The sequence below is a fragment of the Ovis canadensis genome, chromosome 24, assembly GCF_042477335.2.
Source record: "Ovis canadensis isolate MfBH-ARS-UI-01 breed Bighorn chromosome 24, ARS-UI_OviCan_v2, whole genome shotgun sequence".
In the NCBI taxonomy this organism is placed as follows: domain Eukaryota; kingdom Metazoa; phylum Chordata; class Mammalia; order Artiodactyla; family Bovidae; genus Ovis; species Ovis canadensis.
This window is the reverse complement of record NC_091268.1, coordinates 51,438,013-51,462,102: the sequence shown is the minus strand read 5'-3', so window position 1 is coordinate 51,462,102 and position 24,090 is coordinate 51,438,013. Positions and strand designations below refer to the sequence as shown.

General features: G+C 56.3%; 5 protein-coding genes across 9 annotated transcripts in view; 2 read left to right on the top strand and 3 right to left on the bottom strand.

Annotated features, from left to right (window-relative positions):
* The first annotated feature begins 631 nt into the window (after nucleotides 1-631).
* On the top strand, nucleotides 632-4,094 carry LAMTOR4 (late endosomal/lysosomal adaptor, MAPK and MTOR activator 4). The gene is made up of 4 exons (XM_069571138.1): nucleotides 632-891; nucleotides 1,384-1,464; nucleotides 3,299-3,416; nucleotides 3,765-4,094. The coding sequence occupies exons 1-4, from the start codon at nucleotides 889-891 to the stop codon at nucleotides 3,860-3,862; spliced, it is 300 nt and encodes a 99-aa protein (XP_069427239.1). The 5' UTR covers nucleotides 632-888; the 3' UTR covers nucleotides 3,863-4,094.
* A 216-nt stretch (nucleotides 4,095-4,310) lies between these two features.
* Nucleotides 4,311-8,725, bottom strand: TRAPPC14 (trafficking protein particle complex subunit 14). 2 transcript variants are annotated; one of them, XM_069571132.1, is made up of 11 exons: nucleotides 8,094-8,725; nucleotides 7,785-7,880; nucleotides 7,562-7,691; nucleotides 7,309-7,395; nucleotides 7,034-7,154; nucleotides 6,783-6,930; nucleotides 6,554-6,636; nucleotides 6,286-6,449; nucleotides 5,614-5,768; nucleotides 5,209-5,402; nucleotides 4,311-5,096 (listed from the first exon to the last, which is right to left on the bottom strand). In XM_069571132.1, exons 1-11 carry the CDS (start codon nucleotides 8,502-8,504, stop codon nucleotides 4,943-4,945), a joined length of 1,743 nt encoding a protein of 580 aa, XP_069427233.1. In that variant the 5' UTR covers nucleotides 8,505-8,725; the 3' UTR covers nucleotides 4,311-4,942. The 2 variants fall into 2 exon arrangements, with proteins under 2 accessions (XP_069427233.1, XP_069427232.1); XM_069571131.1 differs by having other exon boundaries at nucleotides 5,605-5,768; nucleotides 8,094-8,687.
* Nucleotides 8,726-8,918: 193 nt separating this feature from the next.
* Nucleotides 8,919-14,691, bottom strand: GAL3ST4 (galactose-3-O-sulfotransferase 4). Its single transcript, XM_069571135.1, has 4 exons — nucleotides 14,552-14,691; nucleotides 13,068-13,380; nucleotides 12,590-12,893; nucleotides 8,919-10,357 (listed from the first exon to the last, which is right to left on the bottom strand). The coding sequence occupies exons 2-4, from the start codon at nucleotides 13,190-13,192 to the stop codon at nucleotides 9,335-9,337; spliced, it is 1,452 nt and encodes a 483-aa protein (XP_069427236.1). The 5' UTR covers nucleotides 13,193-13,380; nucleotides 14,552-14,691; the 3' UTR covers nucleotides 8,919-9,334.
* A 533-nt stretch (nucleotides 14,692-15,224) lies between these two features.
* GPC2 (glypican 2) lies at nucleotides 15,225-21,721 on the bottom strand. 2 transcript variants are annotated; one of them, XR_011252823.1, is made up of 10 exons: nucleotides 21,357-21,721; nucleotides 20,545-20,703; nucleotides 19,905-20,227; nucleotides 19,017-19,097; nucleotides 18,121-18,283; nucleotides 17,739-17,869; nucleotides 17,367-17,516; nucleotides 17,116-17,255; nucleotides 16,678-17,019; nucleotides 15,225-16,099 (listed from the first exon to the last, which is right to left on the bottom strand). XR_011252823.1 is itself a non-coding variant. In XM_069571134.1 (10 exons), the coding sequence occupies exons 1-10, from the start codon at nucleotides 21,520-21,522 to the stop codon at nucleotides 15,852-15,854; spliced, it is 1,734 nt and encodes a 577-aa protein (XP_069427235.1). In that variant the 5' UTR covers nucleotides 21,523-21,708; the 3' UTR covers nucleotides 15,225-15,851. The 2 variants fall into 2 exon arrangements, 1 of the variants encoding a protein (XP_069427235.1); XM_069571134.1 differs by having other exon boundaries at nucleotides 16,847-17,019; nucleotides 21,357-21,708.
* A 574-nt stretch (nucleotides 21,722-22,295) lies between these two features.
* The window catches only part of STAG3 (STAG3 cohesin complex component), a 28,718-nt gene continuing 26,923 nt past the window's right edge, over nucleotides 22,296-24,090 (top strand). For 2 of the 3 annotated variants that reach the window (XM_069571129.1, XM_069571128.1), the window contains exons 1-2: nucleotides 22,296-22,363; nucleotides 23,796-23,984. In XM_069571129.1, the coding sequence (XP_069427230.1) occupies nucleotides 23,806-23,984 (179 nt within the window). In that variant the 5' untranslated portion in view covers nucleotides 22,296-22,363; nucleotides 23,796-23,805. Of the gene's footprint in view, nucleotides 22,364-23,179; nucleotides 23,985-24,090 lie in introns of those variants that run through there. The other variant, XM_069571130.1, reaches the window with a different exon arrangement.

Genomic DNA, 24,090 nt, shown 5'->3' with positions numbered 1-24,090 from the left:
GCCTCACATTAATATTGCAGCAGGTCTAAAAACTACTTAAATTAAAACAAAAAATTTCTAAATGACACTCATATATTTAAAAAATTACCCCAAGGTCATTTTCTAATTATTCCTGGCAGAGAATATTCAGTATTGCAGCTGCCTTGGCTGCTGCTGCTGCTGCTAAGTCGCTTCAGTCCTGTCCGACTCTGCGACCCATAGACGGCAGCCCACCAGGCTTCCCCGTCCCTGGGATTCTCCAGGCAAGAAGACTGGAGTAGGTTGCCATTTCCTTCTCCAATGCATGAAAGTGAAAAGTGAGAGTGAAGTCGCTCAGTCGTGTCCGACCGTTAGCGCCCCATGGACTAGGGAGGTATAATGCTCTATCACACAGTTTCTTACAGAATCCCGGGACGAAAAATCGCTTTGGAACAAATTCCTGTCAGAGAGCTGCCTGAAGTAGGCACAAGAGTAGCATCTGAATAGCTCTCTATCTACGTCTTTTGGCTCGGTCAGGATTCCACTTGCGAGCCACCTAGCCTTGTTGGAGTCTGCCCCCCGCCGCCCCCGTGTGCGCAGGCGCAAACTCTCAGCCCGGCCTCCCTCCGGCCCCGCCTCCAGACCCGCCCCCCGCCGACACGCCCCCCTCCTTCGCGCTCTGGGGCTAAGGGGAAGGGAGACGAATGTTCAAGAGGATGTGCGGCCAATGCGCGAGCGTCTCGGAAGCGGCGCTCCGCACTGGCAGAGTAAGTCTGATGACGTAGCCACTCTCCAATCGGCATCCTGGGGGCGGGACTAAAGTCGGGCAGGGCAGGGCCGGAGGAGGAGACCGCTGGGTGGAAGCACGTGACCGCGGTCTGGAGCCGGAACTAGGTCTGGCTACAAGCTCCCCCAGCACCTAGAGCTGCGATGGTAAGTGAGGACGCATGCGCGGAGTTACGCGCCGCGCCGGCGGTTCCTTACCCCTGTACCCCAATCTCTTTGGTTGCGGGGTCCTGAGCGTGCCCTCCGGCCTCACCTCCTATTCTCCCTGGGACTGGAAGGAAATGGAGAAGGGAGGGGTGGTGACGTAGAAGGCCAAGGAGAAGTCGCTGGGAGGGTGTGTAGAAGCTGGGGACTAGTCTGAGGGGGAGGCGCAGGCCACAGGTGGGTTTGGGGAGGGGGCCCTTGGGGTAGCAAAGGTGACGTGTGGAAAGCTGGTGGCGCCCGGGCGGAGGAGAGGACTGACGGAGGCTCAGGAGCATCAGTGTTGAAGGCCGTGTAGAGGGAAGAGGGTCTGGAAGGGCCCTGGCTGGGTAAAGAGGCCTGGAGCGGGGGCAGGGGGCACTGTCAAGAGAGGCACTCTGGTTGCCCAAGGGCCATCCTTTCGGCCTACTGCTCACTAATTGCATCTTTACCCACCAGACTTCGGCACTGACTCAGGGGCTGGAGCGAATCCCCGACCAGCTTGGCTACCTGGTGCTGAGTGAAGGCGCGGTGCTGGCGGTGCGTTCTGGAAACGGGAGGGGGGTGCTCCAAGTACACATGACTCTAGGATGCCTTCTAATGTTGCCCTGTTTGGCCCGATTGGTCTCTGTTCTTGGTCTTTCCCTGGTATCACGCCTGGCGTGTAGGAATTAAATCAATTAATCAATCTCTGGACTCTCAGTCTTGTAACTATCCTGAGGTAAAAGAGGTTTACTGACTTTACCAAAGTCAAGCAAGTTACAGGTTTGTTGATAACTGACAATCCCCAAGTTACTCTTGAGTATGTCTTTATTTGGTATTTATTGAAGAGGCTTGGTATTTTGTTCTGTAGTACAATACAGTGTCAGCTCTAGAAGTTTTCAATCTAGCTAGAGAGACAAGGCTTAAGGCTAAAAGTTCAAAGTAGTGCATGTGGTTAACGCAGCTGAAGGAGTCCAGAAAGTGAAGGATTCAGCCCTTCATACTATAACTTGTGTTTTGGCAAGGAACCTTCCTTGGACAAGGTAAGAATTCATCTGGGCTTAAAAGATGGATGGATGACAGGAAAGAAAGAATATTCAGAGTTGGGAGGTGGACATTTTGCAGGAGTGTAACACCAGCCTATCTGAATTGGTGATGGGGTTATGTTGAAAAGATTTGGAAACATTTGGGGGAAGAAGAGGATATGGTGAGGAAAGGTCCGATTGTGAAGGACTTTCAAGGCTAGGTTAACACATTTGGATTAATCTTGAAGGGTTTTTGAACAGAAACAAGCTGATGAAGTGATTGAGTAGCATTGTTCTGTTAGGCGTAAAGGTAAGACAGAAGGGGCAGGATTCAAAAGCGGGGATGCTGTTGCCAAAATGTAGGTATGAAACCTCTGGTTGCAATGAGAAGCAAGGAGAGAAGGGGTTTTTAAAGGAAGAATTGGTTTGTCTTTGTAATGACTAGAGTTCAGTAATAAAGGGGATACTTTTCTATCCTGTAAGACTTTGACCTCAAGCCTAGAATGATGGTGCCTTAACCAGCAGGGACTTAAGAAAGGAAGTTGACTGGAGAGGGGGAGAGATAGGGGGGATTTTGATAGTGCAGCTTTAAACACTAAGTTTGATATAGAATAATAGGGTAAACTCCAGGAGTTAGTGATGGACAGGGAGGCCTGGCATGCTGCGGTCCATGGGGTTGCAAAGAGTTAGACACAACTGAGCAACTGAACTGAACTGAATAGCCGTTAAATAGATAATGCCAGGAGCTAATCTGAGCATCTTGCCCCAGTACTCTTGTGACACTCACAAGCACGTAAGATAGGTACTGATGTCCCCAGTTTACAGATGAGGAAACAGGTATAGAATCCAGCAGGAGGGCCACCTTGAGGAGGTAAGAAGTTGAGATCATTACCAGAAAAGAGGAAGCCCAGGCCACTGTGACGTCATTATTCAAGGGCCAGGTAGTCCGAAGGGGTTCAGAGAGAAAAGGGATGTTTATGTTTCAGGTTCTGCAGACAGGGTGACAAATGAGAAATGGGAAAAGATGGAGCCTGGGACTCTAGCTGTGGTGGGTGGGCACTAATCTGTAAGAATGTGATTTTTTTCAAATAAGTGGAGACAGGGAGAGAAATGAAGATTCAGGGATTGGGGAAACAGGGTCAGTAATGGACAGAAATGGATGAGAGTTCCTACTTCCTCAGGGAAGCCCAGTATTTTGGAACAAGATGGCATCAAGAGGGGCAACAATATCATAGGAAAGTTTTAAGTTTTTCCAATACTAGGGGTGATGTTGCAGTGTTGGAAAGTGGAGACAGGTTACACAGAAGGGTTCTTGGAATTGCTTCCCAGTCTGTCCCTGATTCCTGCCCCCCTCCCTCTGTGTGCAGTCATCCGGGGATCTGGAGAATGACGAGCAGGCTGCCAGCGCCATCTCTGAGCTCGTCAGCACGGCCTGCGGTTTCCGGCTGCACCAAGGCATGAGCGTACCCTTCAAGCGTCTGTCGGGTGAGCCCCGGCCTCTGGTAGTGGGGAAGGGGGGTGGGGTGCTGCTCCCCAAGGCCACTCTTCTCAGGGAAAGACACCTGTCTCCTACCAGCTGCCCACCATCTCCTCTGGAATCCTTGTCTTCCCTGTGGTATTTACCCCTGTATCAGAACTATGAGAAAAGCAAGAGAAGGGAGGGGATTTAATGGAGACCTCCCATCTTCTAATCTCTGAGCTTTGACCTGTTGAATTCCTTTGGCTTTGGATCCTAGCCAGTTTGTGTGCGACCCCCACTGAGGCCCCCATAACCCACTAACTCTCTGCTCCCTTCCCTCTCCCGGGCTGGGGGAAGGTGCGTCTCCCCTCCAGTGGTCTTTGGAGAACACACGCTGCTTGTGACCGTGTCGGGACAGAGGGTGTTTGTGGTGAAGAGGCAGAACCGAGGCCGGGAGCCCATTGACGTATGAGCCTGCCCGAGGGCGAGGGGCAGAGGAGGAACCTCTGTGCTGAGAAAGATGGGAACCTCCACGGCCTCTCTCTTGGTGCCACTAGAACTAAAGCTGTCTGCTCACCGGCTTCCCCACCCTGACCTGGAAGGGCAGAGGCTCGGGGACTTTGTACTCTGTTAAGGACAGTGAAGGTGAGGGGACCTCCCTTCTTTTCACCCTGCCTAATAAACATAAGTGTGATATTCCTGGACCTGGGGATGTGTTGTGTGTATTGGGGGAGGAGAGTCATACCCCATGTGTCTTTCAGCTTCCGGGCCCTCAGCCCAGAGGCGTGGGGTGGACAGATAAAACTGGAAATCAGAAGAAAAAAAACAGGTGGGAAGGGAGCTATTTGGTGTACAGGCTGGAGGGAATCTTTCTGAGCCCTTAGGTCTCTGCTGCTGCCACCAACACACAAGTAACAGTCTTTTTCTCCCTCCTGAACAGGCATTTAATAGTCTTATTTCAGTTGGAAGCAGTAGTTGGAGAATAAGTTACAGGGACAGACAGACCAAAAAAAAAAACAAAACCCAAATCAAAAATCCCACACAACTTAAAGTGCTTCAGGCTGCAGACGTAAACATGAGGACGAGGGGAGGCCACCTAGCTCTCTCCCCTGACCTGAGACAGGAGGGTCGTGTCATTGTTGGGTCCCTTTACCATCACCACCCTCTGATCTCAGCCCTGCGGGTGGGAGGGAGGGAGGGAATGTCAGAGGCGGGGAAGACAACGTAAGAGGAACAAGGAAAACACTTTGTAAACTTAGAACCAGGGTGCAAGGCGGGGGGCAGGGGAGCTCCTGGAGCCCCTGCCCTGGCCAAGGGGTGGGGCCAGCCCCCCCAGGAAGTCCAGGAAATACTGTCGGCTTCACGCTGCAGCCATCCCCGGCCATTTCACAGCTTCTTCCCTCGTCCCTCATCAGTAGACACAGACAGGCGGCCCTGTGGGGGGCCCCCTCACCCTTGGTGGGAGGCTCCCCGGGGAGGCACAGCCTGCAGGGAGCACCCGCGCTGGGGGCTGTCCATTTCCCGGAGTGTGAGAGGGAGGCGGCCGGATGGTTTACTTGACCGGCTCCACCACCAGGACCTTGCACTCGCGTTTGGCGATCTTGTCCAGAGAGAGCACAGCCTTGTCCGGGGGCAGGTAGAGGGGGCGGCCGACAGGGGAGGCCACAGGGGGAGTGATGGCCCGGCGCTCCATCACACTGCCCGACCTGGAGGAAAGTGGAGGCTGTGGGCTCTGGCCGGACCCCAGGGTCCCGTCCTCTCCCTTCCCGATCCTGGCCTCTACCAAACCCTCGGGGTCCTCCCCATGCAGTTCCATACCTCATGAGGTGGCTGCGGGAGGGCTGTTGGTGGGAGAAGGACTGAGAGCGGCCCAGGCTGGCCTGGTGCCTCTCCACCAAGTCCCGGACGGCAGGGCTGCTGGGGCTGCTCTTGCGAGAGAGGGGTCGGGCCTCGGGTGGCGGGTGGGACACGCTGGCAGTGAACTGCAGCTTCAGTTTCATGTGCTGGCTCAGCTGGGGTGGGGAGACATAGATCAGCCGGCCAGCTCGGCTGCCAGGCCCCCGACCCCCTTTCAGGTCATCTTCCCCACGTGACAGGCCGAAGTCAGATCTAAAGCCTACCTTCCCTCCACCCGGCTTTGTAGCACCCACCCATTTATGCTTCAGCATAGAAGCCAGCGGCCCTGACCCCTCCCACCCCGACGCTAGGCCTCACCCAGCCCACCTCGAAGAGCCCAGTCCGCAGAGCCTGGAAGGCCACACTGAAGGTGAGCGCGCTGCCCTTCCGGGAGAAGCCGAGGTTGTTGAGGGGTGTGTGGCAGACGATGGAGTCCAGGGCTGCCTGCATGGCCCGGCGCTCCTCCTCACACAGCTGCTTTCCTGAGGGGCAGAAACAGGGCCGGGAAACAGCTCTGTGCAGCCTTTCTCAGTCTGCAGAGGGCTTTCATGAGCACAGTCTTGCCTGATGCTCGGAGCCACTCTGTGGAGTAAACTGAGTATATGCTATTGTTTGCTAAACTTTATAAACAACAGTAATAGTTACTGTGTACTGAGATCTAGTCTAACCACTTCACACATATTAACTTACTAAATTGCTATAACACCGCCATGAAGTAGTATTTCCTCCATTTTAGAAATGAGAAATCTGAGGTCAGAGAGGTTAAGTAACCTACTAAAGGTCACATAGCTAAGAAATGGGAGATATTCAAGTCAAACAGGGAACCCAGCATCAGTGTCAGTGCCCTTAAAATCTCTGCCCATGGCCTCTCTAAACTCTCCGTTATGACACTGTGGAGACCATCCAGGTACACAGCTGACGCAGCCTGGCACAAGTCACCTGCCTCCATGACATCTTCCTTTGCCCTCTCCTCCTTGGGCAAGCCTGGCAGCTACCTACCAGCCTGGGCGTGCTCCGGGGTCCACACGAGCCTTACAGCAAGGAAGTCTTGGAGATTGTTGAGCAGCGTATAGGTAACAGTGAAACGCTCATAGGTCCGAACAGGGGACTCACAAGAAGCAGTCATCACAAAGCACGGGCGGTCCAGGCGGATGCTGGGCAGGCTAGAAGCCGTGAGAGAGAGGAAAGCAGGATGTGTGTGTTTCGAAACAGAGATGAACAGGATGGTGTCCAGCAGGGAGCTTGGGGGGGTGTCCCACAAACTCACCGGTAGTGGGTATAGATGCTCTGCGTGAAGGGCAACTTCGGTGTGGACCACTGAACCACAGCAATCAGGGGAACCTCTAGGCCCTGTTGGAGGGACAAGCAGAAACATCACCTGTATGTGATGACCTGAAGGAGAGGTTCCCTCTCCCGTTAGTCAACTCCCTGGCCTCTCTCTTCCCATTGCATTTTCTCAGCCTTTCTCCTTAAACACACCAGTCCCTTGTACTCACCTCCTTGGCCCCTGGAGGGGGCTGCTCACCCGCTCTGAGCTGAAATAGGAAGTTATGTTCCTCCAGGGCACTAAGTGGGCAGGGGAAGCAGCCAGAGGTACCAGGGAGCCGGCAGAAGGAGCCCATGGAGACTTCCCCAGATTGGTGACTAGTTGAGAAGAAAGGGACCAGAGCTGAACTTTCCCTGCCAGAGCCCTGGGCCCTGCGACCATGCCCAGCACTCTGCGGCCCCGCCCCTCCCAGGACCTCACCAGACATTGTCCACCAGCAGCACAGAGCCGTCGGGCATGACAGGTAGATAACTGGCATTGAAGTTTGGGAGAATGCGGATATCCCAGACAGAAATTTCCTCCTGGGAGGAGCTGTTCAGCACTGTGGGAGGTAACCAGCTCAGCTAAGAGAATCTGAACTCCTCAGACCACACCAATTCCCCCCCCCAAAATGGATCTATCCCCACCATATTGTCCAGGGCCACCCAGCCAGTGCCCTTGCTGCCACCCAAGACAGGAGCCTCTAGTCTGCTCACCCTTGAGCACCGTCAAGTGTTTTCCAGCCACAGTGAACTGGCGGCACTTCAGAACCGGAGGGGGCAGCAGAGTCAGCAGGGTGCTCACTGCAGGAGAGGGCGGAGGCTCCAGATGACGGACTGGGCACACCTCACCTCCAACCCACGGGTCCAGTCTTCCTCTCCTCGGATCGGGCACTTGCTGGTGTCACCCCCTCCACCGTCCCCACAAAATTCAGACACTAGCAGGTCCTGTCTGCATTCTCCTCCCCACCTTGGGCCTTGAAAGCGCTCTGCTCGCCCCTGAAGGTCTCCCCAGGAGATCGAGTCTGCAGCAAGCGCAGGTAGCCTTGATCTCTGACCTCTGGTGCCTCAACCTCCCGCTTCCACACGGTTACTACAATCTAAGCACAGGGGACACGGGACCACAGTCAAGAGAAACAGCCTCAGAAAGGGCGTCTCAATTAAGACAGAGCTCCACCCCGTGCCAGCCTTACCTTGGCTTTAGGTGTCCCTGGGGGCAGTCTATCCAGTGAAACGGTGAGTGGGAAGATGACCTCATCTGTGGACACAATTGGTTCCTCCACAGGCAGCTGGGTTGCCAGAGGGGTTGAAGAGGTCAGGAGAGTCAAGGCCGCCCGCCGCGCCCGCGTCCCCTTTAAGACCTACGGTACGTCGTTCTCGCCCTCCCCTCTCCTCATCCGTCATAGGCCTCCAGCTTCCCGCTAGCGTCCCTCTCCCCTCCGATCTTGGGAGCCCAGCAAACCGCCCCTCCGCCCTGTGTCGTGGCGCTCTGGGCTCCTCACCGTGGTCGCTCCCCCTGAGGTAGCAGGGCCCGGGCCGTGGGTGAGGAGGGGGCTGCAGCCTCGAAACAACCCCCCACCGCCAGGGTCCCCGCCCCCCGGGGGTTCGGGATCCTGGTCGCCCGAGCCACCGCCCCCGGGCGCCCCGCCTCCGGCGCTGACCGAGGCCAGGGCGGCCAGGGCGGTCGCCAGTTCCGCCCAGGCCCCTCGGGAGCCCAAGCCTGGGCCGCCCCCGACGCCGGACCCCGCACCGCCCCGGCAGCGCAGCACCAGCAGGAAGCGAACCGTCTCCCCTAGGTAGAGGTGGTTGCGCCGGGGCAGCGCCCGGTACCGGCCCGGGTCCCCCGCCAGCTCCGCGCGCGGCGGCAGCGGCACGGCCGGGAAGTACATCGAGTAGTCGCACTGGGACTCCATGGGCGGCGCGGGCCGGGGGGCGAGGTGGGCCGGGGACGGCGCAGGGCGGAGGGGCCGCTAGGGTGGTTCCGGGAGCCCCAAGTCCCGACTGGTGCTGTGCGCGGCCGGCCCGGCCCGACAGACCAGCTGGGGCCAGGAACCGGGGCAACAAACCCGGAACCGAGACCCCACGGGGCCGGAACCGGGGTGCGGGACCGAATGACTGGTGAGAAACCGGAAGCGGAAGGGAAGGGGCGTGGCTTCGGAGGCGCCGGAATTTGTAGGTGGCTGGACTTTGGAGGAGAGAAGGGGGTGCGGCAGGGGTTAGGCTGCTGCAGAAGGCTAGGGTTCTTGGACTACGGAAAGAACCCCCGACAACCCCGTTTCTCCCAGGAAGATGCTCCATCCCCTTCCCTTGCCGCTCTAGAGCAGGTCGAAGTTTCAAATTGTTTATTCATTGAACTTTTCATTCATAGTGAAATGAGCATAGCCCAGTAACAAGTGTTTCATAGAGAGGTGGACGTATTATTCCGATCCCTTGTGTCCCAGGGTTTCTCTGTCGTACTCCATGGTTAGCTCCTCCAGAAGGCCTTCGAAAGTGCGGCTTGAACCTTCAGGGATGGGGGTGGGAAAGGGGAAGGGGCAAAAATGGGAGGGAGCCTGCTTCTCGGTCTGGGATTCCTTGGCACGGGCTGGAGGATGTAGGACCCATATTCTTGCAAAGTTCCACTGGTCCTCTGGGGAGCAGACATGCTTTCTGAGGGAAGCCGAAAGGGCATCTGGCTTCCTCACACTCATCACTGGCGCCCTATGGCTTAGCTGCTCTTCAGCCTAAGACAGTGGTTTGATGCCTAGGGGGAGGGTCGCCTTGAAGTCTTGAGGGGCAGAGAGACTGTTGGGGGGAACTGCTTGGCATCTAGCTTATCCTTGTACTGCAGCTCGGGGGTAGCCAGGCGCTCACACTCCTCCTGGTCTTGGAGGCTCAGCCCACTGCGGAGCACATAACCCAAAACCTTACCTGACCCAAACTGGAAAGGGCGGAATCGCCGGTCAGTGATGTACTTGGGGTCTAAAGCCTCACCCCCCACCAGACAGTGTTTAGCCAGGGCCTCTCGGCGAGCCCGGAGCTCTGCCACAGCACTGTCCAGCCGGCTCTGGCCATACTGCTTTATCCGGGCCCACAGACTTCGGTTGAAGTGAACATAGAGAGCCCAGTCCAGGTTGTTCCAGGATCGTGCCCGGGCAGTCAGCTGCCTGTCCTCAGTGGTCAGTCCACCATCGTCAGTGGTGCTTCCGCCCTGCCCACCTCCAGCCTGGGCGTTGTGCATAAAGCCCACCACATCATCTAGACCCCAGCACAGCGCATCTGCCAGCAGGACCAGTGACTCATCAAAGTACTCGGCCACCAAGACCAGGTCAAAGACAGAGTCCAGCCAGGCCAGATTCCACTGGATGAAGGATGAAGACCCCAAATTTAAAGAGGCAGGGCTGGACATCTGGCTGTGACCATCAGCAACAGTGGGAACAGGATGGAAGAGAGCATTGGGATCCAGGGTGTGGGCTGGAGGGCCAGCGCCAGAAGGCAACTGGGGAGGGTTGGGGTCTCTGGAGACACGCGAATTCCCTCTCTTGGTCCTCATCTCTGGGGGGAAGGGGAGGCCAAAGTCAAACCATAGCAAGTTGCGTGCATAGTGGTCCCCCCGGGCCCCGGGTCTGTAGAAGGCTCGAGGATTGGCCAAGAAGGCAGCCAAGGATGGTGCTTTGCGGAAGGCTGATGATGTGGATTTATAGTAGGAGAAGGCAGAACGGGCCAGAGCCGCTGGGTCTCGGACAATGGAAAAGAAGAAGCTGTCAGAAGGCATGACCTGAAGTACCTGGGGAGGAGAGGAAATGGGCATAGAGAGAGTGAACTAGGGAGGAGGAAACTAAGAGCAAACCCAGTGTCCACTGACCCCCCCGGCCTCTTCCAGCCTCCTCCTGACAGCTCTGCTGGGAACTCCCAGCTTCCTTCATTAGCTGCACAGATCTTGGTAAGGTACTTGACATCTCCGAGACTCCATTTACGTATCCGCAAAATGGGGACCATCATACCTTCCTTCCCAGGTGATTATGGAGGTTACATGAGATAAGGATAGGAAGGAACCCAGAATATGGGGAGCTCCTGGAGAACATTAATTTCCTCAGGCCTTTCTGTTTGCTTTGGTTGGTAACACTTCTAGGAATCACGCCTTGTGTTCACTTCTCCAACAAAAACCTATAACATGTCCACCCTGGGATTCTTGGTCACACCTCCAAGAAAGGAACTGGCTTCAGGCCTCCTCAGGAGGATCACTGGCAGCAAGTAGATAGCAACCATAATTCTATCTCAGGTACAAGCGTCAGGTGGGCAGGCCCAGCCCAGAATGGCTGAAGGTCAGGGCACTTGTGAGGCTCCTTGGCATCTTGGAAAGCAAGAGACACCCCTGAAATGGGCACTGGGGAGCCATGGCCAATCAATAAGGAGCTGTTCTGAGTCTTGGGACGTAAGATCCCACTTCTTGGCAAGAAGGAAGGTGGGCATTGGGCTGAGCCACACCCTAGTGTGGTCCAGCAGGCAGATCCACACCAGAATCCAGGTCTGGGACTCCCTGAAGGATTTCTGCCTCTGAATGTGACTGTGGTCATTGATCGTGACTCCCTGACAAGTCCTCCAGTCTGTTCTATGGATGTGGGCATGCCTGAAGGACAAGCCTGTGAACTGTGTCTTTGAAGGCGTAGGGGAAGAGTGCAGAGAACAGTCCGTGGCATCAGAGGGACCTGGAATAAAATTCCAATTCAGCCATTTACCAACTGGTGTAACTTTGGGCAGGTTATTGTACTTCTCAGAGCCTTTATTCCTCCATCAATAAATCTGGGTTAATACTCACTCTGAAGAATGTGGAAGTGCAGGGAACATGGGAGGCAGCAGTAAATGGTGGTGACAGTCATCCTAAACTCCAGAGACGCCTGCCTCAGTGATTGCTGTCCTTGCTTAACCCTCAGCAGTGCCCCTCGCTGCCCGTTAGATCAGTTCACGCTGCTGCTGCTTTCTTCAGCTCCAGCTCCAACAGGACTGTCTTTGCAGCCACCGCTGAAGTACTGTCACACACATACACACACACCCCACTGCTACTGTGTCTTTGAGATGTTTTGCTCTGAGAACACCCGATAGTTCCTTTACTACAAAGTCACGTCCATCCTTCCCTATAAAACCCACCTCTTGAGAAAACCCCACCTCTTTTGATGAATATTCTCACCACAATTCCAAAAAACAAATACACGTTCGTGCACACACATACAACAGAAGGCACTTTGGAGCAGCTGGACCTGGGTTCAAATGCTAGTCTGCAGCTTCCTGTTAACAGAGGCCAGTCCCTTAGCCTTTCTGAGAGTGAATCTCCTCATCTGTGTAGTGGGGACGCTTATGCCTTCCTGGCAGGGTGACGGTAAGATGACTACCCAGCACTCAAGACGTGTTCAGTGAAAGTTCGCTCTTAACCTGTGTGTTTTCATTTGCCCACTGATTTTCCTCCTCCGAGAGCTCTGAGGTTCCTGTGTGTGTGTGCAGATGACACCTGAGTGTGTGCACTCATCTCCCCGTTTAGAACTGAGGCTGGGGGCAGGGAAGGGAGACCGGGACTGGGCTAGAGTTTGGCATATAGCTGATCCTCAGAATCTGGCAGACATGGTGAAGGGAGTGAGGGGAAGATGGCTCCGAAGGCAGTGACTGCAGGGACCCTGGTGGGTCAGTGGGAGAGGCCAGGAAGGGCCAGGGGCACCTGGAGGGAGGGTTGGAGTGGGGTGAGAGTTGGCAGGGCACTGATGCCAGCAGGCTAAATGGATCAAGGCAAGGGACTCTAGTAAATTCTAGATGGGAGAAGGCAGAACTTCAGGTGCCAGAAAATTCTGAGGAAGGGACAGCTGAAGAGAACAGGACTGCCACCTTTGTGGCGCGCCCCCCAGCCCAACTTTTGGGTAAGGAGATGCCCGGGGAGCCCCCAGGCCTGGGGTCTCCTCCCCTGGTGGTCTTGGCTACAGGGCCGAGCCCATTTCTCCCCAGTCCCTCCCACCTCCTCAACACTCCTCACCTCTTTCAGGTTGAACCTCATGTGATGACAGAGGATGTGGAAAGGGGGCTGGGTGCCTCCACTCTGAGGCCGGTAGCCTTTGACCCGAGAGGCCTGGAAAAGTCTTGGGTAGCCGAACTGGTAGCGGGCGGGGAGGGCGAAGCGCAGCCCGTGTCGGTCCCCATAGCGGTGAAGCAGACTCAGCACAGAGCTGCTCCCGGATTTATGTGTCTTCAGGAACACAAGGCGCTGCCGCGGTGGGCAGGACGGAACTGCCGGTCCCGGGGATGAGGCCCAGAAATGTCGGAGCTGCAGCCCGGGTAGCCTGGGGAGAGATGGGAGGGGAAGCGTCCTGTCCCTCACCAGCAGGTGGATGGGTGTCTTGTGGAGCCAGGAAGGCATGGCATGTTCTCTGAGTCCCCAAGAGTCACAGCCCCAGGTGGGACAGACAAGAGCATGTGGGGCATCTGGGGGCCATTGGGACAAGATGGGAACTCACCTCCTCTGGAAGGGACCCCCCCAGAGCTGGAGGGCAAATCCGATGGTCATGAAGACTCCCAGAGCCACCCCTAGGCTCCGGGGCCCCCAGAGGCGCATGGTCCTGCTGGGAGACAGAACGCCCATGTGGCACAGGGAAGGGTGACACTAGAGAGGGACAGGGCAAGGGCCAGGCACAGAGGCAGAGACAGCTGGAGACCGCCGTGCAGCCGCGGAAGGCGCTCGTTCGAGTTCGGGGGTTCATTCCCCAGGCCTGCTCGCAGCCCCGGTTGAGTCTGCCCCCTGAGTTAGCAGATTTTTGCCTCCGTCAGCGTCTAGAAGGGAAATGAGGGGGAAGGAGGGGAATCTAAGGAGCGGGTAAGAGCCTTCGCTCATGCTGCTGGGCAGCCGCGACCTCATTGCAGGCAGGGGGGCAGGAGGGGAGCCGTCTCTACACCCAGAGCTTCCAGGTGCCCCATGACTGCGGCTCTGCTGTCAGCTGCAGCTCCCTCCAACCTCCAAGGACAGTTTCACCCCAAGCCCCAGGGATTTGGAAGTGAAAGGGAGGCAGATCAGACCAGTCCACTCATACCAGGGAGATGGACATCTCCAGGCCCCGGGCCGCCTCCTCTGCCCCTCTGACTGTGACAGGTCTGGACGTGGCGGCCCCCTCTGAGGCTGAGAGGGGAAGCCTTAAGGAGGGCCTGACGGGGCACACGGCTTAGAAACGCGGGGAACTGAGACCGCAGGAAGAACTTTGTAAGGAGTAAGAGTCGACTGGCTCATTTAAGCTCAGGCATCCTTTCCCTCCCTCGGCGGCGCCGCGGGCAGACCCCAGTGTGTGAGAGCGACCTGGGGGGTGTAGGGTTGCTTAGGAAGCCCAGATCCCAGCCATAACCACCCCCCAAAAAAACACACCCCCGTTCCCACTTTCCAATCCCAGCAGGGCACCCAGAGGGGATTGAGAGGGTGGGGCTGGGGAGAGAAACTTTGACACAAAGGTAACAAGACAAAAAAAGCGGACGCTGAGCTTTGAATTCCTTCTCAGGCCCCAGCTTCCCAATCACTTGGGAGTCCGGACCTGCCCCTTCATTCCAATCCACAGCCGCGGGCCACAGCCTGCTTTCCAACAAGCCCTGACAGCCCCCCTTCCAGGATGAGCCCAAAGCGACCCCAGGCAGAGAACCCACACTTGCTACCTAGAGACCCGCCCCCTCTGGCATCACCTTCCCCCCGGCTTCCTCCCCCAGCCCAGCCCCAGGGTCCAGCCCCGTACCGCACCCCCTCCCAAGTTTAGATTTCTTGTCTTCCTTCCATCCATCTCTGTCTCCTCCCACTGCCTCCAATTCCAGCCCTCGGACCCCTCCAGCTTTGGGGATTTGCTCAGTCTGTTGCCAGCCCTGGGCTGGCTCCCTCTGGGGTTCTCTGTGAAACCCCTCACGACCCCTCCCATCAATTCTAGAGTCCTTCCGCTGATCTAGGCCTCAGCTTCGCTTGCCGACTCACCAGGCCACCTGAGGAGCAGCTGGGAAATCCGGGTCTGGCCCTCCTGCCCGCCCCAGCCACCGCCCGGTTCCTCGTTCAGCTCTACTTTCTCCATAAACTTTCTCGGCGCCCAGGCTCCTCCCCCTCCCTCCCTTTGTCCCGCCAGTCTGTGCAGCTGATTCGGTTTTGACCGAATTCAGCGTCTCTGGGTCTCTACTTCCCCAAGTCTTTCCTTCTTTTTTAGGGCACCCAGCCTGCTCTTAGGAGACACTTCTACCCTCCTTTTGCAATTGTACTTTTTCTTTCAGCTTTCTGCAGAACAGAAGACTCATTCAGGCGACTGAAAGAAAAAAAGAAAACAAGACGGTAACAGAGTTGAAAGCAGACTTTATCAAAGACATGACAAGGTAGCCAGAGAAAACTTCACAGAGAAGAATGAGGTGGGGGCCGAGGGGGCCCACCCACCCTGAAGGCAGAGAGCGGTAGTATGGTGATATTAATGATGCCTTGGGTCCAAAAGAGTTTTGCTAGTCTCCAGAATTCTCCCCATTTTGCAGATAGGTATTCAGACTCAGAGAGTGGACAGCTTGCCCAAATTCAATCCCAGGGGACAGGTTCCAAGATAAGGAGGCAGAAAATGAACTGCTGGTCACAGAGACTCTGGGGCTAAAGGTACAGAAAGTCACACACCGGGTCCAACAAACTAGCCATTTATTGACAGGATAAACACTGAGTTGGACACTGACACATGAAATGGGGATGCTTGTGAAGGATGTGGGTGGCAGAGACCATGAGATGTGGGTCTTTGTTTTTTGATATTTTAGTTTAAGAAAGTGATACTGAAAAACTCAAAAGAATCCAGGCCCATAGATCCTGACATCCTATTCCCCTGCCCTGCACCCCATAAGCGCCCAGCTTTGTCTATTTCTGAGTTTCTGAGACCGGGTGCCCCACCCATTCCACCTTCAACTTCTTTCAAACCCCACCCCTCCCAACTGCAACTCGAAAACTCCTCCCTTTTTCCCTGTTGGGGCTTACCACCAACCTAACCACGGAGGCTGGGTTGGAGAGACCATACCTCCTTCCTAAATAAATACCCCCAGTCCTTCCTCCCCAGATAGCAAATGAAAAAATAAATATTGTGAACACCCACCCCCAACCCACCAATGGAAATCTCCTGGATTTGGGGCCCCAGCCATTCACCCAAAACGTCCCTCTCTATCCTCTCTGCAGCCGCCTTCGACTCCTCTCTCCCAACCCAGCTGATGGGGGAGAGGGGAAGGGCCATGAACCCTCCCGATGCCAGGGCACCCCTCCCCTGTTATCGAGGTCCAAGCAGGGCTAGGGCTAAGAGGAAGAGAATGAGGAGGGGTTGTGTGTGAAAACCAACAGACGTCCCTCCAGTCCTGGTTCGGTCCTGGCTGTGGCGGATAATGACACCTCCTCCTTTGCCCCCAGCACCTTCCCTTCGAGGAGGGCGCGGAGCTCGCGCTGGGGGGGCCACAGCTGCCGCGCCAGCCATCCAGTCATCTGCATAGTGTTGTCCCTCTCCAGAGCCGCTAGCGTCCTCTAGAGGGAGAGCGAGGATTGGAAACAGACAGGGATGGTGAAGAGAAGTAGCGTGAGAAGGTGCAAGAAACAGCCACAGGCAAGGCGGAAAAGACAAAAACAGTGAAAGGTTGGGGCAGGGGCAGGCAGGGTGAGAGGAGAGAGAAAGTGAGTGACAGGAAGGCGAAGAGAGAGATCAGACAGACATGGAAATAAGGCAACGAGACACAGGAAGAGACGAGACAGAGACAAACAAGAGCGACAGATGGGGAGAGAGGATAAACAGGAAAAGACAGAGAAAACAGACACAGAAGCAGCGAGCAGACGGGAAGAGGAGTGGGGGAGGAGAGACAAAGAGAGACGGTGGGAGTGAAGGGAAAAAAATGTATGTCAGTGCCTTGCATCTCTGGCAAATTCTACTTTGGGAAGCCAGCCCTGTGGCACCCGCATCCCACTTCCCCGCCTCCCTGGATTGCCGTCTCTTCCCACAGCCCACCCTCGGGAGCTTCCCACCCCTCCCTCTGTAAGAATGCTTTGGTGTCTCCCCCAAGGGACCGTGAACTCAAGCGTAGAGATCTCCTTGGTCTTCCACTCCCTACCTTTGAGGTAAGCGCTCAATACCGGCGTGTGAACTGCGTGAGTGAATGAATGAACGGTAACTGAGACGCGAGGGGAGGGACTACAGACGCAGGGGGCGGGGCTGCGGGTTGGCTTGCGTCCAATGAAAGCGCGGCGGAGCGAGGTCCTCGGGGCGTCCGCGGGTCTCACCCCAGTCTTCCAGCTCCAGGTCGCGTCCCAGGGCGGCCGCTTTCATCCTGGTCGTGGTGGCTCGGAGCTGCAGCCGCCGCCTCCGCGTCTGGAGGTCGGGGCTTGAGGCTTCTGCATCCAGCTCTGGGTTGTCGAGCTTCCCGGCCTGGAAGCCGACCACGGGCGACAAGTACCTGCGAGCAGAGCAGCCCCGGAGGTTCCCGCTCCACTCCGGGCCCGGAGTCAGCCTCGCCCGCCCACGCGCCCGCAGCCCACCGCCCGGCTCTCACCGGCCGGGTCCAGCTCCGGTCCAGCAAGGCGCCGCCTCCTGCGAGAGGTCCGCCGCCACGCGGGGGTCCCCGCACACAGTCTGGGGCAGCCCGGCCCAGATGCCCCTCACCCGGCCCAGACGCTCGCGGAGCTCCCACACCTGGACGTAAAGAGAGCCGGCCAGGCGGAGATGGAGCGCGCGCCCCTGTCCCCCGCTCTTGCGCCCCTGTCCCCCGCTCTTGCGCCCCTGCCGTGGCCGCCCGCCACTCACCAGCCGGGGCAGGCTGGCGCCTGCAGCCGTCGTCGGCCGCTCCTCCTCCGCCGCCGCCGCGGACCAGAAGCGACCCACCTCCTCCCTTGGGGCTGGGGCACGGCGGGCGCGAGCCCGCGCTGGCTGGGGGCTCCCGCATTCCTGGAATACCTTCGGCACCCGGAAGAGACCCCACACACAGTCATCCCGCGGTAAAACCCACACCCCAACACGCCAAGCGTCCTTGACACCCCAGTTTATCCAGAGACCCTACAGTGTCTCCCTAACACCCCACATGTCCTCCCACCCCAGGGCCTCCCCGCCATGCTTCTCCCTCCTGTCTTCCCACCAGCTCCCAGTCTGACACTCCCACTCTTCCTGTGGCCCCTGTACCTGGGCTGACACCCCTACACTGTTCTCCTGCAAATGCATCAAGCCTTCTGAGATCTTCACCCCGATGGACTGGGCTGCCAGCTCAAAAGAAAAGGGGCCTTGGATCTTGTCGGCTAGGAACAGGAGACCATCTTGAAAGAGGGTAAGACAGAGAAAGGGTTAAATGACGGGCTATCCAGGGAGGTACTCACTGAAGTGGGATGTTGCCACAAATCCTGACCCAGGCCTTGGAGGGGAGCAGCGGATCTTAGATTGGGGGGAGGACTGACATGAGAAGAGCCCCCCTCATCCTCTCCACTCAACACTGCTGAACACTCCCTCCCCAGTCCACCCTGCCCACCCCACACAGACAGCCATCTCAGGCTTTCCTGAATCCCCTCACCCAGATAGGGCCCCCAGTCAGGATCCAGTCCTTGGCTGCCGATACAGCCATAGGCCACGTTGAGGCAGAAGCCCCGGCAGGGTGGCAGCGAGGGGACCCCCCGGCAAAGGGGGCAGCCTGTCAGACGCATCACAGCCCGCTTGCAGCCTTCGGACAGCGGCATCTGGGAGCAGAGAGCAGGGCTGTGTCATCCACAAACACTTGGCTGCCCTCAGCCAAGCCTGGTGCTGGGCACAGAGAGAAATCAAAGACCCCGTCCCGCCTTTCCCAGGCTCTAAGTGTGGAGCTGGATGTGAATCTCTAGGGTTGATGACCCCACGCAGCAGCAGGAGTGACCCCAGGACTGAGCCAGACCTGAGGAGGGAGGCTCCTAGGGGCCGGGCTGCACATCCTGATTCTTGGGAGAGATGGACCAGAGGGGCAGTGAGGGGCCTGAGAAAAGGTTCAAGGACAAGAGTGAGCCCATCATGGTTGAGTGGAGAATGAGGATGCAGGAAGTAAGGCTGGGAGGCCAAGGAGAGAATGGGCAGTCGAGAGAGGGCCTTGAAGGCCAAGCCAGGAATCTGGCCTCTAGGAAGGAGCCACTGAGGGGCCCTGGAGAAAACCAGGGGGGCCAGTGGGCCAATCTCAGAGAGGCTATGGAGATGAGCAGGTCCCAAGAGGCTAGCAGAGGGTAAGAGTCATCAGAGGGCAGAAGAGGGTCAGAGGTGGGAAGAGTCATGGGTCATCATGCAAGAAAGACTCCAGTCTTCCTGATTTACCCAGGATGCCAGGGCTTCATGGCTGATAAGGGAAGGCCGGGCCTCTCCTGCCAGCTGGCACCTGACTCTTCTTCATGGGGCCTCTCCCACTTCTCTCCCTCCCTGGGCCCCACCCATACTCAAGGCCCTTCTAACCTTAAGTGTTTCGCTGACCACATTTCTTCCAGTCTCCAGGCCTTGGACAAAGGCCCGGGCCGCCACCAGGGCCCGGGTTATCTGGAGGAAGGGAAAGGTGAGAAAAACCACCAGACTGTTGAGGGTCAGTCAACACTGGGGCCAAGAGACTGCACCAAAGGGATGAGCAGTGGGGGCAAGGTTTGTAGGTTATCTTTGGGTGATTAGGAATGTCAGGTGGTTCCAGGAGGCATGTTCAAGAATATCAAAGAATTCAGAGTCTGGCAGGACCAAGGGGAACTGGGCTTGGGAAGAGGTGGAAGGGATTACATTTTACAGGACTTGGAGATAGAGGGACTTATATTGGAACAATGCTTAATCTGAAGCCAGGAGACCTGGGTGTGAAACCTAGCTCCACCCCTTACTGGCTGTGAGACCTTAACCTCTTCAAGGTTCAGTTTTCTCATCGGTAAAATAGGAATGTGAACATCTACTTCATAGAGTTATGACGATTAAATGAGACACTATAAATGAAAATCCTTAAATAGTGTTGAACCAGCGTTCAATACACTCACAACTCACACTCATACTACACAGCTGAACCAGAGGAAATCAAGATATTGGGAATACGGATGAGTTATCAGAAAGGGATGGGGCAGGGAGCAAAAGCAGATGAGTGGGTGAACCACTAGTATGAAACTAAGACACAGAATTGGGAGGTGGGGCTCCAGTCAAAGGAAACCAAGGAGAACTGGGTCAGGCAGAGGTGACTGGGGCTCCAGATAGGGATCATCAGGTCAGGGGTGACTGGGGCATAAAAAGGGGGTCACTGAGTTGGAGGTGAGCGGTACACAGTTCAGAGGTCACTAGGTCAAAGGTGGCTGAAGCTCAGGCCTTGGGGCCCCTCACCTGCAGGCGTAGGCGGCGGGGTGAGTCCCCAAAAGGCTTCAGAGAGTCATCAGCAGAAGAGGCCAGGCGTGTGAGGCAGAACAGGTAGTCGGGGGAGAAGATGTACTGTGGGTGCAGCAGGGGGAACATTTTCTCCAGGAGCTGAGCCCAGAAATCCACCAACGCATCATCTAACCCCTCACCGGACCTCTCATAGTAGTCCCGTAGCCGAGAGAACAGACCACTGAACAAGGGGGTGTGCTGGGCATACAGGCGGCCGAAGGAGCGGTGGGAGAGCGTGGACAGGGAGTGCTCGGCTGAGGAGAGCATCTCCCGGAAAACCTCTGTGGCAAGTGCAAAGAAAGAGATGTGAGGTGGGGTGAAGCCAGGGTAGGACGGAAAAGTGAAAAGGCAGAGGCAAGAAGAAATGGGCATGGGGAGAAAAAGGAAAGACAAGTGAGTTAGAAATTAAACAACCCTTAGAGGTCTGGGCAGACGGGGGGTGGGACAGTACCCTGTGAGAGCGTAGGGTGGGGATGTGGGGGCTAAACTGCGGCTGGAGTGCCTTGGGGTTGAGTCAGGAGTAGGTACAGGAAGCTTGTGGGGGTCATGAGCTCAGAGAGAAGGTATAAAGCCAGGTTTGGGGGCGCCAGTTCCTCACCATCAAATTTTCTGTGTCGGGCAGCCAGTGTGTGAACCAAGAAGGAACCATTCTCCTCCACCAGGCCTCGGAAGGTGGCCTCAGTTTCCCAGGTCAGCCTCTGCTCTATCTCACTGGAACAGCAAGTGTACTCCTGGGGACAAATCCGGAGGTGTTCACCTGGACACAAGACATGAAGGAATGGTGGGAAGTGATGTGAAATTCCTTCCTTCTCCTGCCCATCTCCGGGGGCCATCCTTTCTCTTCCAGGTGTCTGGTTTCTTTTCTATTGTCTGCCACCTCATTCCTACCTGGTCCTACCCCCTCCTTATTGTCCCCTCACCCATCCCAAGTTCACTGCCTTTAGGCATGGGATCAAATAGGAGTGGGCCAATTTAGTGATCAGAGGGTCCTCAGGTAGCCTGCCTAACATCACACACCCCAGGCCTCAAAGGACATACAGATGGTTTCAATGGGAAGAATGGGGTTTAGAGGGGTGGGGCTACCTGGTAAGAAAGCAAGCATTATCATACAAGGGACTCATGGAAATAGCGAGGGAAACAAATTAGGCGGTGAAGAAAAAAACACAGAGGGGTTGCTAATTATTAGAAAGGGATTCCTGGGGTGAGGGTGGAGTAAGAGAGCTGTTATGTGAAGGGGAGTGTTATTGTGATCCTGGTAAGTTCCGGAGGAGAAGAGACATTATTACCGTGAGAGGAAAAGATTACTATAACGGCCACTCTGAAAGGGAAGAGAGTTATTGTGAGATGGGGAGAACCGGCCCCCGCCCCCTCCCTCGCCCCCAATTCTCTAGTCTCCCTCTTTCTCCTCACCTGAGATCAGGGCGGGAGGGAGTACGCTTAAGCTATATCCCCGGGCCCCCAGAATCTGCCGGGTCTCAGTGCAACTCCGGGTGATCTTTGCCTCGATACCGGGTCCAGGACCAGGACCGGGACAGAGGGGCAACAGCAGAAGCAGAAGAGAGCGCAGCGCGTACATAGCTGCTGCTGCCACCTTGGGACCGCAAAGCGGGTCGTAAGGAGGAAAGAAGAGCCGCCCGAATTCAGAAAGCCGGTTCTCTGCCACAGGACCGTACCGCCGGCCAGAGAAAGAGCGCGACCTCCGAAAAGTGGACCGGGAGCACGATCGCTGGACCAAGGCGGCATCTGCCGAGACAATGGGAGCCGGGAGCCGGACAGGAGGCGGGGCCCGGGGCGGGGCCCCGCCAATAATGGTAAGGAGCCGAGTTTAGGGGCGGGGTCAAGGAGAAATTAAGCCAATGTACTGGGGAAGCTCGGCCGCGGGGCGGGACTCGGCAGGACTAGGAGGTTAGGGGAGGGGTGTGGTCTTCCTCTGAGGCGTGGCTATCTACATCGAAAGGCGGGGCCTGGGTGGAACCCAGCCTATGGTAGTTGAGAAGCCAGACTAAAAGAGTTACTACTAGGGCAGTGTGAAGCCCAGCCAATGGAGGGGGAATTTGGGGGCTGGGCTGGGGTGGAGCCAGGAGGAGCCGAGTTAAAGCAGGTGGCCAGCGCGCGGGAGCCCACGTGATACGGCTGCAAGCTTGAGAGCTCGTGGCTGCACGAGGCTGCTGGAGTGGCGTGGCTAGAACGTGGTGAGCACGAGCTAGAACACGCTCAAGTCTCGCGACAACTTGCAACCCTAGGACGAGCCGTTGGGCTAGCGCCTGCGCACGACACGCCTCGCGCCTTCCCGCGTTTTTCTGGATTCGTCTGCCACCCAGCGGGACGGGGGCGTGACCACAGAGACCTGAGGGACCGGAGACGGTGACTTTTCCTCAAAGCTGCTCGGCCAGAAGTCGCTGTCCCGGGCTGTCACAGTGAGGCTCCCCTTTCACCCAGGCGTTCTCCGTCCCCCGCACTGAAGCCCTGAAAGAAGACCCTCCCTCCCCCATGGCTTCTTCCACAGAGGCCAGGAATCCCAGCTCCGGAAGACAGATAATCACTCTTTTGAGCGGTTAGACGGCTCTGTAACCCAAATAAACTAAACCAGGGTGGGGTACAGAGCCTCTTCTGGAGAAGTGAAGAACGCGAGCTTTCCGTGACTCCTTCAGCATTTCCGGCCACGTTTTGATGGCGCCTCCAGCCCCAAATCGTTAAGCGCGTCCCAGTCTGGTCCTTGTCAGGGGGAGGTTCTTACCTTGCAGAGATGGAAGTTTATGTGCCTTTGTAGGGGGATGAGGGGTTATTTTCTTATTTTTCTTGTCTTTTGTTTGCCCCGTGGGAGCTGGTTCCGTTTTACAGGCTCCTCTGAATCGTGGGGAGAGAAGGGTGTGTTTTAAACTACCCTGGTGTGTGCCTTGCTCGAGGCTTGGGGAACATCTTCAAACCCAAGGATGGCGGTGGCGTCTTGAACTCCCTGATGCCTTGGGTCAGGAAGCTCTCGGTGGTTTTTTAGGCTTTTTTTTTTTTTTTAAACGTGTTGTGCCAATCTCTGCTGTACAGCAGAGTGACTCAGTTATACACAGACATGCATTTTATTTTTGCCGTGGATTATTTTTGAAGTCTTTAAAAAATAATTCGTTATTTATTTTTGGCTGGGCCTTCGTTTCTGCGAAGGCTTTTCTCTAGTTGTCGCGAGCAGGCGCTACTTTTTAGTTGCCGTACCAGGGCTTCTCATTGCGGTGGCTTTTGTTGGGGAGCACAGGCCCTAGGCTAAGTGGGCTTTAGTAGTTGCGGCTCCTGGGATCTAGAGCACAGGTTCCGTAGTTGTGGCGCATGGGCTTCGCTGCCCGACAGCATGTGGGGTCTTCCTGGACCAGGGATGGAACCCATGCCACCTGCCCTGGCTGGCGGATTCTTTATCACGGAGCCACCAGGGAAGCCCCATTTTTGAAGTGTTTTTTGGTAACAGTATTGCTTCTGTTCTATGTTTTGGTTTTTTTGGCTGGGAGGCATGTGGTATCTTAGGTCCCTGACCAGGGATAGAACCGCTGCCCACGCCCCCACCCCGACCCTCATTGGCAGGTGAAGTTTTAACCACTGGACCCGACGGGAAAGTCCAAAACATACACATTAAAAAAATTTTAGTCTTTTCCGTTATGGTTTATCCATAAAGCTGTGCTTTTCTGTTTTTTTTTTTTTAATTGACGGATAGTTGATCTACAGTGTATTATCCCTCTTATTTTGCGCCCCCACCCCCACTCCCTGAGTTCCAGAGCCATTCCCATGTAAAGAAGGGGGATCATTGGAGCTGGGAATGGAGACGTGATGGGTCAGGACGCCTTCCTCCCTCTTCCCTCTTCCCCGAAGCTGGACCACCATGCCCACCCTTCGGTCGTCGTCCTCCCGGTACCAGAGCTCCTCCTCCCCAAGCAGCGCGTCCTCGCCGCTGCGCAGAGCGGTAGCAGCTGGACGGAGGAGCGTGTCTGCTGCTTCTAGTTCTTCTATGTCTGTCGCTATGCCCTGCGATGACGGGGACTCGAAGCGGACTTCAGAGGGGTGAGTGGAGTTGGTGAGAAATGGTTGCGTCGTCCTCGGCTTTTGCATTTTCATTTTCCAAACGAGCAAACTGGCAACACGTGTGTGACTGTGAAAAGGTAGGAGA

Bases quoted from the DNA above. Each gene is read 5' to 3' on its own strand.
- LAMTOR4 (XM_069571138.1), top strand. The intron at 1,465-3,298 runs GTGCGTTCTGGA...CTCTGTGTGCAG, and splicing joins GTGAAGGCGCGGTGCTGGCG to TCATCCGGGGATCTGGAGAA. The intron at 3,417-3,764 runs GTGAGCCCCGGC...TCTCCCCTCCAG, and splicing joins ACCCTTCAAGCGTCTGTCGG to TGGTCTTTGGAGAACACACG.
- GAL3ST4 (XM_069571135.1), bottom strand. From the start codon at position 13,192: ATGGGCGTTCTGTCTCCCAGCAGGACCATGCGCCTCTGGGGGCCCCGG. The intron at 12,894-13,067 runs GTGAGTTCCCAT...ATCTCTCCCCAG, and splicing joins GGGGGTCCCTTCCAGAGGAG to GCTACCCGGGCTGCAGCTCC. The intron at 10,358-12,589 runs GTGAGGAGTGTT...TCTCCTCCCCAG, and splicing joins TGAGGTTCAACCTGAAAGAG to GTACTTCAGGTCATGCCTTC.
- GPC2 (XM_069571134.1), bottom strand. From the start codon at position 21,522: ATGTACGCGCTGCGCTCTCTTCTGCTTCTGCTGTTGCCCCTCTGTCCC. The intron at 20,228-20,544 runs GTGAGGAACTGG...CACTTGCCACAG, and splicing joins CCGACACAGAAAATTTGATG to AGGTTTTCCGGGAGATGCTC. The intron at 17,517-17,738 runs GTACAGGGGCCA...CGGGTGCCGAAG, and splicing joins GTGTAGGGGTGTCAGCCCAG to GTATTCCAGGAATGCGGGAG.
- TRAPPC14 (XM_069571131.1), bottom strand. From the start codon at position 8,504: ATGGAGTCCCAGTGCGACTACTCGATGTACTTCCCGGCCGTGCCGCTG. The intron at 7,396-7,561 runs GTGGGGAGGAGA...CCTCTCCTGCAG, and splicing joins GAGCGCTTTCAAGGCCCAAG to TGAGCACCCTGCTGACTCTG. The intron at 6,637-6,782 runs GTGAGTACAAGG...TCCCTCCAACAG, and splicing joins CCCCTCCAGGGGCCAAGGAG to GGCCTAGAGGTTCCCCTGAT.